General features: G+C 42.6%; 1 protein-coding gene across 10 annotated transcripts in view; it reads right to left on the reverse strand.

Moving 5' to 3' along the window:
* Window positions 1-9,900, reverse strand: part of GRIN1 (glutamate ionotropic receptor NMDA type subunit 1) — a 69,934-nt gene extending 60,034 nt beyond the window's left edge. For 9 of the 10 annotated variants that reach the window (XM_018567270.1, XM_018567273.1, XM_018567274.1 and 6 more), the window contains exons 1-2: window positions 9,315-9,664; window positions 2,098-2,232 (exon numbers count right to left, since the gene is read on the reverse strand). In XM_018567270.1, coding sequence (XP_018422772.1) covers window positions 2,098-2,232; window positions 9,315-9,572 — 393 coding nt within the window. In that variant the 5' untranslated portion in view covers window positions 9,573-9,664. Of the gene's footprint in view, window positions 1-2,097; window positions 2,233-9,314 lie in introns of all 10 variants that reach the window. The other variant, XM_018567280.1, reaches the window with a different exon arrangement.
* Window positions 9,901-10,135: the final 235 nt, after the last annotated feature.

Consider the following 10,135-nt stretch of genomic DNA (forward strand, 5'->3'; position numbering starts at 1 on the left):
AGTACTGTATAGAGTTCCTCACTCAACGACCAATCCGTTTAACGACCTGGTCGTAGGAACGGAACTCGGTCGTTAAGTGAGGAATACCTGTATATATATATATATATATGTATGCGTGTGTGTTTGTACTTTTGTGTGCACACCCTAATGTAATAGGCTGCGCACACCTATGATGAGTATCATGTGATCATGCGAGATTTATCAATACAAAATGTTACTACGAGCTACTCTATAGAGAGCCATTCATTCCATATGTTTAGTGATTAACTGATACTCCTAGTGATTTTAGTAGTGTGACTGAGCTATTAAAGATTCCCTATTTGTGTAGCTTTAGCCTGATAAGGTGACTGTCAGCAAACGGTTAACCCTCTCAGCAGCAAGAGGTCACCACGTAACTTAGCTTAAAAACAGATTTGTAGTTCATTCTTCTCAAATTATTGCAAATTCTTAAGTCTTACACTTGCACTGCTGAGTTTTACAGGCTTTCAGACTTCACATGCAGGAGTAGGTTGTAAAAGCTTCTGGCCCCAAGGCCATGTGGTGTGAAAAGAAGCTTCAAAACCACCATTAATGCTGTAATTTTTTTTTACTACGCTTTATCATGCATATGTCTTGAAAAAATGATGTTGTGGACAGTCCATACAGTTTTTCCTCATGCACTTAGCAGTGACACAACTTTCTAAACTGGGTGCAACAGAATTAAGGGGATGGGGGACCACAATAATCCATTAACATCCAGCCAGCAGAGATCTACAGTGTATCATAATATGTTAAGGACCTGCCTAGATATTGATTAATACTTATAGCAGATATGCAGGTGCTGGTGAGCATGTAAGAGGTGTACATATTTTAGGTCTTCTTGCCGTAGGAAGGAAATGTCAGATATAATTGGAGAGAAGGTTAACTTGTTCTCTGTGCACTGAGAAGCCTGCCAGGTGAGCATGAAATGGGGCTTTTCCTTTCTGGGGGGGAACATAAGTCTAAAGCTCACCACATACATTACAATATAACTACAATTTCCAAGTTGTAGTGTAATGGCCTGCCTAATTGGAGACAGATTGATTGGATAGTTCAGGCGTTTCCGTATATTACATAGTTTCAGATTGTACCATGTATCGTGAGCGTAAGACATGTTCCCTGTGGGATTACTGGCATTCAAAAAAAGAGATTGTAGGGAGGATGGTTGCAAGGCTACAAGGCCTGAACTGACTAGAGACTGGCAGCACTATTATACTTCAACAATGTGCCTGATCCACTAATCATGATATGACATTACTTTGCACCCAGAAGTTTTAGTAACGTTCTGTGCATATAGCTTTGGTGTCGCTGGGAACTAAAGTAAAAAAAATTATTATGATGATGAAGCTGGGAGTCTGGGACAAAATGATAGTATCATCGTCACCAAAGAATGGTGAGATGGCTACACCTGGGGTTGGTGGTGTCCCTCTCCCCTCTAATGCCCAAGTAGGGAGTCATGGTCATGGTGAAGTACAATGCCTCCTCAGTTGTATGAAGAAGAGATTGTGTGTTGTGATTTCCCCTGACATTGCATATGGCCTTCTGATTATGGCACCATGGTGGGATCCCACACCCAGGAGACACATGGTCAAGGAAGTTTGTGCGGCAGTGTTCATTTGACTGCTATAGTGTGTGTGTTTATGTCCACTGTTTTATTGCTGTGACTATGCTGTTTTAAAGAGAAAGAATAAGCACTGCATACTTCTTCATTTGCTATTGTCTCTGCAACTTTTGGGACTCATCTGGATGCCTCATACCACCTTCTATTCTCTGAATGAGATGATCTAAAGACTTAAATGTCACTCAAAACTGATAATTTCCTTCTCTTATATAGATCATATCTATTAACAATAAGCCATGCAGTGTGGCTCTCGGTAGGCAGGTTCATGAGAAGCCATCATCAGCGACCCCCAGCACATTCTAATCAGTGGACTGGAGTATCATTCAGGTTAAATGACAACAAGAAAACCAGCATTGCTTGCCATTTTGAAAACTCATCAGTGGACATGAACAAATGCAATCTAAACGGCATAGCTTGAATGTGCAGCTTCCATCAATATCACTGCACTGTGTACATACCTTATCAGAATATATCGACATCCTGGTTGTTAGCCCGATGACCGGTATTCGATAGAATCCAGCTGTGTAGGAGACCGGCGTGGGGGTCAGGTGATCTGTTGGAGCTGGAGGGTGACTGACTAATATGGCGTAAACCTGGAAGCAGTAAATTTAGGTAAAGATCAAACTGAAGAACTGCACTGGGTATTGGTATTGTTTATACATTTTTTTATTTGTTTGATGTAAACAACCCAATATATAAGAACGCCTATGGTAGAATTGCTACTTAGCTTAACCCAACTCTTTAAAAATAAAAGTACCACAAACACCAATACCAGCTTTATTAGCCAGAAAAGCTTCTTCTGTTCCACCCCTGGTATTTAGTTTCACTTATTACTGGGCCTGCTTTCCTTGATGATGCTACACTCCACCAACTGTCACTGCCTGTCCAATGAGGGTGCCTTTATGGGTCCCTGAGGCAATCCTAATGTACACTGGAATGGCATCGGGTAGATCTTAGCCATAAAGTCAGAGGAAGTCAGCAACTAAGAGGGACATAGAAAATGCTTTTCTCACTAATAACTGAAATAGTGGGCATTATGTGTTGATTTCTCTTAGGTGACTGTGGGCCCACTTTTACTGCAGATAGAGGGTTTCTATTTTTCTGACCATCCAATGTGTTTGTCTGGCCCCATCCAAATTTTGCTGCAGAGTAAGATAACACGTCTTACTGACTTTCCACCTTCCCATGAATTCATTTATTTATTTTTAATTTTAAAAAAACTGCTTAACTAAGGTCAGCCTAAGTCAGTTGGTACTTAGCAGAACAAAATATCTTTGAGAGACAGTTAGGATACATTTTAAAGAACCTTTATAGAAAAAAACAAAACTTATTTTGAAGCTGAACTCCAGGCCAGCAGCTTTATACACAGTTGAAATTTGAAGGCAGTAAACATTTTAGCTGCTAAAGGATTTGTAATTGTGTGCAACCACCCTTTTGATCCAAGCACTCAAACACCACCATGCAAGAGCAACCCAACTTGGTCAAGAGCAGTGCACCCCCCCCCAACCTGCTGATTGAGCAGAGAAGAAGCAGCAGCACACTCAGGGCCATCCCTATAATGAGGCAGCATGAGGCCTCAGACGGCATCTCTTTGGGGGAGGCAGGCAGAGCGGCACAATGTTTGCAGTGTGCCTGCCACCCCCTTTCCAGACAGAGTGTCCCAGGTTGCTAAGAGCAAGCATACATCTCCCTGCCCAGCTCTTAGCAGCCTAGAATGCTCTGACCGGCATCCCACCCAGCTCCTGGAACCAGTGACATCAATGGTTGCCAAGAGCTGGGCAGGACACCCTGTCCAGCATCCAGCCCAGTAACGTCAGTGAGCTGGGTGGGATGCTGAGATGATGAACCCCCCCGTTAGTGTGCACCACCAACACAAACTCCCCCCCCCAACATACACCACCAGCACCCCCCTTCCACCAGATCAGGTGGCAAAGAGGGTAGGGAAACCCTTGGGCACACTAATCATCTTTTTGCCCACTCTGCTCTCTCCATCTCTCAGCAGGTTTCCTTTCAACACAGTGTCTGACCTGCTTCTAGTGCTGGCCCTCTCTTTTCAAGGGTCAGTGCTGCAGTACAGGGAATCAAGAAATACTAAAGATATTAGAGATTCAAATAGCTTTGCAAGATGTATGTAAAAATGCAGTTTATGAATGTATGGCGCAAAGCAAAACTGTAAATAGTGCATATGCAAATGATCATTTTAAGAAAACATAGCTGGAATAAACTGGCTTTTAAGACCTGCCTGGCACTCAGTTTTCAGGTGGAACTGAAAAAAATAAGATATATATATATCTATAGATCTATAGATCTATAGATCTATAGATCTATAGATCTATATACACACTATATTGCCAAAAGTATTGGGACGCCTGCCTTTACACACACAGGAACTTTAAAGGCATCCCAGTCTTAGTCCGTAGGGTTCAATATTGAGTTGGCCCACCCTTTGCCGCTATAACAGCTTCAACTCTTCTGGGAAGGCGTCCATAAGGTTTAGGAGTGTGTCTATGGGGATGTTTGACCATTCTTCCAGAAGCGCATTTGAGAGGTCAGGTACTGATGTTGGACGAGAAGGCCTGGCTCGCAGTCTCCACTCTAATTCATCCCAAAGGTAGTGCTGGTGACATTTCTATCTAGTGCATTTTCTGCCCCCTACTATATGTTACATGTTCCCATTCATATAGCACACCCAATTCACATTTACAAAGTATTTCTTACTTTTCTATTTGGTTTTTTAGCAAATTACACACAGGACTCTACAGGCAGCTTCCAATACATCAAAGGGCTTGTTTACACCTAATCCAGTGTGTTCCAGCAGGGTTGGTAGCTGGAATGCACTGTATCGCATTATAAAATGTTCTATGTGTTCTGGGGCAGGAGGGGTCCTGGAGATACATTCAAGTCAATGGTCTGAGACTGACGAAGGGACCCTGTGTGGTCCCGAAAGCGCTTGCCAATGAGAGACAGCATCTGTCAATAAATGAGCATCTAATTGCTGTTATTATCGTTTATATATATATAGTGCCAACAAATTGTGCAGAGCTTTATAAAATAGAGGTAGACAGTACAATTACAGTTCAAGACAAGAGAATAAGAAGGTCCCTGCTCACAAGAGCTTACAATCTAAAAGATTTTTCCCCACTGATAGAGCAAGAAAAATTGTTACATGTCCATTTGTCTAACAAGTAAATGACAGCAGTCTAACATTCACAGGGACATGTTCTCTTCAAACGGGAGTAATTATCACTTTATGCACAAGCAGTGTATTCCGTCATCATTGTCTGGCAGGCGGAGAATGCTGTTGATAACTGTTCCTCTCTGGTATGGATATCTTGCCATCGGCTTGTGTTGCACAGAGACAGAAGACAGGAAAACTCCTGAAACTTACAATTCATTTATTCACACACTAAGCAATCAGCAGTAATCGTCTCCTGAGGCCTGTTATCCAGAATCTAATGGATGCCTGGCAGGTCAGCCACAGGAAAAAAACATTCAGTGGCTGCAGTCACTGGCGTCATTCATTAAACTGGGCTCACCTGTCAGCACATTTACTGACACCCAGTACAATATCCATACTGACATCTAAAAACAGGAAAAGATCAGTTACATTCAATTTGTTTCTGCTTCTAAACAGAAAAATTTCCTATACCAACATTTCCTCAGTTCCAAGGTAGATAAGAGATAGATAGATAGATAGATAGATAGATAGATAGATAGATAGATAGATAGATAGAGTAAACTCCCTGTTATCCGGTATTCAGCTAACCAGAACCCTCATCTAACCAGACAAAAAAATCCCCTGTGTACTCACTGTTCTGCTGATCTGCGGCATTTATTATTCTGGAAACGATCATGTGGCTATTTCTCTTAATTTGCTTTTGATTACTGCATTTCAATATTTATCTGAAGCCAATACAGTGTTTATGTTATGATATGGTATATATTATGGGGTATGACATTATTTAGACCTATTTTTAATAGTAACTCTCAAGCAACCAGAAACTACATTATTCCGGAAGCTACCAATCCCCATGGATGCCAGATAACGGAGAGTTAACTGTAGATAGATAGACGATAAAGAAATAGATACATAAACATGTGATGCAGATACAACAGTTAAAACACATACACACGACATCTATAGATAGAGGTGTGTAGGTTGGCACATTTAAGGGTGACAGGCTCCTAAAAATAATTTTGAACAAATTCTACGATCTTCATTATATACTCCGACATACAAGGATGTCACGTGACATTCAGTAGTCAGGCTTATTATTGCGAGTTCTATATCATCATGTTTGTTATATACAGCCCTTTATTGTTGAAGCGCAGCCTGCATACATCCATGTACCATACAGATACTGTCTTCTTAGCAGGATGTGTCTGATCTGCTCTGTAGCTGGTGTAGTCATTTGGCGAGGAGAGAATGAGGAAGGCTGCAATGCGGACAGAAGAGGGTTCATTGGAATGCATGGAGGCAGCTGAGATACAGGGAGGAGGGAATGGGATATAAAGTATCTGTACACCCTGCACACAAAATGGAGCCTCACTTGTATGTTAGGGAGCATAGATGTTCAGACATTGTGTGTTGTGTGATGGTGCTCATTGTATAGGAAGCTCCTTGGAGGATGCATAGCTATGTATCCTGTGTACACAGAACAGAGGTGTGTGCAGATTAAGCTGTGTTATATAAGACACAAACCCCTGTACACTGTTTAACATTACCTTCCACAAATAAAAGGAGGTTAAGTCAAGATGTGATATACATTCACTACTATAACATGTAGAAATCATTGTATGCGTCCCACATGTAGCACACACAACAACATATACATGTTAGAGAGGACACACACAGAAATGTACATTAAATGACCCATGCAGACACTAGATGACTGCCAAACTCATTTAAATGCGTCACGCACATCCACAAAAATACACAGAAGCACAGACTTGGTGATTAACACAAAATCAAACACACTAGTGCACACAGAGATAACAAGCATACACTAGTTCATTGACATACAGACACAAATAACAGCACAATAGATAACATATAACACAGTGGATGACGCACTTAATAATACAGACACACATACACAATTCTCTCTCATACACACACAAACACAATGACACAAACACAAAAATGACCAACATATATACATTAGATACTAAGATAAATGTGAGTGAGTGACTGGAAAACACACACACAGAGAAGAAGCAAACAGTTGCTTACACACACTATGACACATGTAGAATGACTGACATATAGACAATAGGGATAGTGCACTAGATAACATACAAAACACACAAGACATGAGACACTGGATAACACACACATATATATAACCTAGCCTAAGTGCCATACTCACTATAAAGACACACACATTAGATACATCACAAACATAAGGAAAAACATACTAAATGACATGCACACAGAAATAGCACACACACACTTACTAGATGACTAACATACAAAGACACAAAAATAGCACACAGTGGATGAGATACTGGATAGTACACACACTAGATGATGTAAATACTAACTTGCACACATATTAGATGATACACAACTCAACATCACCTATACACACACTAAATAACTAACACACACGAATGAGATAAAATAACACACTCAACAAAGTATGTACAAGTAAAAATAGCATAATTGATTTTACACAAAATATACACAAGATCAGATGATGCTTAACACACGAAGAGTGTCACACTCACAAGAAAGTGCACACACACATACGCACTCATTAGATGATAAGGTGAATAACACACACACAAACACACGTTAGAGATTGTAATTGTGCATAAAACACACACATATAAGAAAAGAGGCATAATTAAAAGAAATGGCACACAGAGTGAATGACTGGCATACAGATATCCCACTATAATACAAACACACACACAGACTTAGAGAAGAGACACTGGATAACATGCATATCTGGATGGATCATGGGTGCCACACTCAACAATCAGCCTCCTCCCTGTTAGATACAGTCCTGTCACACGCAGCACAGTATGAAAAAGATGTGTTATACACAGTGTACAGGGGCCATCTTGGGAGTTCATAGACTCTACCCAGTATCAACATGACACCAATATGTAATACACTGACCCTTAATTCCATATTGTCCCATCTATGTTGTCTACCCCTGAGGACAGCAAATGCCAGCACACAGAATTGCACCCATGACTTCACCACACAACAAGTCAGAACTCCAGCTTACACTGATGGTGCCAATCCAGTTACTATCTGCCTTTTCCTTGGCTGTAAATGAGCTTAACCAAAATAATCTCTGTGTTGGCAAAGGTGCCCACTCTACCTGGGCTGTACATAGCATCATACCCATTGTGCAATGCAGATATTGAATAACACAAAGCTGTACCCATTATATGCCCATATATTATACACAGCTATGCCCATCTGGAGACTTCTGCATGCCCACGTTGTGCCCATTCATATCCACTTGGTGCTCTAATTAGATTAGATATGGTACTTTGAACATTTAGCATCACACTGACTGCTGGGTCTTGAGAAGACGTCTGCCCATCAAACAGCAACAGACTGTAATCTAAACGATACTTATAAAGAACATGAACAGGAGAATCGATATTGTGCATCAACCCCGTCCCCTACAATGGATGCGGCAATGCCCACTTGCCATCTTTCTGAGTATGGACCTGTAGCAAATATTACCCTACTTCAGATTTCAAGGGTACGCTGATTAGATATTAGGACGTAAGACATATATGACAATGCAAGAGATGGAGTGTGCTCATTCAATGTCCGTGCTTAAATTGCAAGGGGTGGCACGGTGCCCAAAACGAATCCACATTCACATTGTCACTTTATTGCAAGAAGCACTAATAATGTCAAGGAAGCCTGAGTGCCATTTTGCCCACCTTCGTTTGGACAATATCTGCCGACGTGATGATAAGCCCAGTGCCCATTTTTACTATGTCTCGTTCATGCCTGGACCTGGGTGCTCTGTTTTAACCAAGACCAGGAGGTGGATGCAGAGTGTAACATGTACCCTCGTAGTGCATGCCTAAGAAATGCCATCCTTGAACTACCTGTAGGTGCCCGAGATACCTTAATAAACTGTTCTCTATATAAGCAGGCTATAGCTGGACAGCATTATTACACACAGCATGTAGACTGTGTTAGTTTGCCTACCTGATGCCCACCTGGCTCTAGTATTCATTGAGCTCATGTTATCTGCACTAACTGCGCCCTATGCAGAGTCTGCAGAATAAGTCGGCATAATCATGTAATATCACCCTGTATCTGTTTCCCAGGTTACCTCTACAAATGTGCCCTATTCGAACCAGACTTGCTAAACAGGGCACCCACACCATGCAAACGTTGATAGTTTGCCCATGCAATGCCACCTTTTACCACTCCGTAGGTATCATGGTGCCCATGTTTTCCAGAGATAACCTGCGCCCTGTATGAGCCAGATTAGCTGAACAGGTTACCTACCCACACAATATAGACTACGTCAGTTTGCCCATTCAATGCCACCCTTTTCCTCTCCGTAGGTGTCATTTTGCCCATGTTATCTTAACAATCTGTGCACTACATGAGCCAGGCTAGCTAAACATGGCACCAATCCACACCATTCAGACTATGCCAGCTTGTCCACCCAATACCCTCATTTACCTGACTGGAGATGAGGTCCTCGCAGACGGACAGAGCCATCTGAATGGCATTCTGCCTGTGGGTGACAGAGGTGGCATTGAGCTGGATCTTCCAGGTACCATGCCTCTTGTTGGCTTGGTTCACAGCATCCCTGAATAGTCCCTCGTGTTTCTTGGTGCTCAGTACTGCCCCGATATTCACGATTTTGGGGTCACATCCAGCCCGGGCAAACGAGAACAAAAAGAGCACTGCCAGCAAAAACAGGCGCATCCTGTCCATGGACTTGGCACACCCCGGCTGAGCCAACGTCCTGCTTTTGGGGTGCTCCCCAGCTCCAGACAGGGTGAAACTGAGATGCCGTAGACAGAGGGAACCCTGGCTTTGCAGGGAGATGGGGGGAGGTGGGTGGGCTGAAGGAGGGGGTGGAGGTAGTACAATCAATGCTAGGTAGGTCTCATGAGATCGAATGCCAATTCCTCCTATTGCTGCCTGTGAAGCCCCTGTGGTGCCTGGGCATTGGGTAAGGGGTGCAGGGTGACCAGTGAATCCGATGCAGATGACTTGGATGGAGATGAGTGGGGGAGACAGTGGTAAGGTGTTAAGATGGGATCAGGATCTATGGCATCGATTGTGGGTGAATAGCATAGATGATATGATGATGAAGGCAGCTGGGAAGGGAAGGTCGTGTGTTAAATTAGGGGTGCAGAATTCATTGCTCAGGTGCTGGAAGCTGTGCCAGTGCCGGGTGTCCCCTATTCCGTGCAGGCAGAGGGGCTGCCTGCTTGCTAGCGTGCTTGCTGCTGTCCTTGGTGCTGAAACGAGCCTGTCAGTCCCCCTTCTAG

The sequence above is a fragment of the Nanorana parkeri genome, unplaced genomic scaffold, assembly GCF_000935625.1.
Source record: "Nanorana parkeri isolate BGI_ZX_2015 unplaced genomic scaffold, ASM93562v1 scaffold1026, whole genome shotgun sequence".
Classification (NCBI taxonomy): domain Eukaryota; kingdom Metazoa; phylum Chordata; class Amphibia; order Anura; family Dicroglossidae; genus Nanorana; species Nanorana parkeri.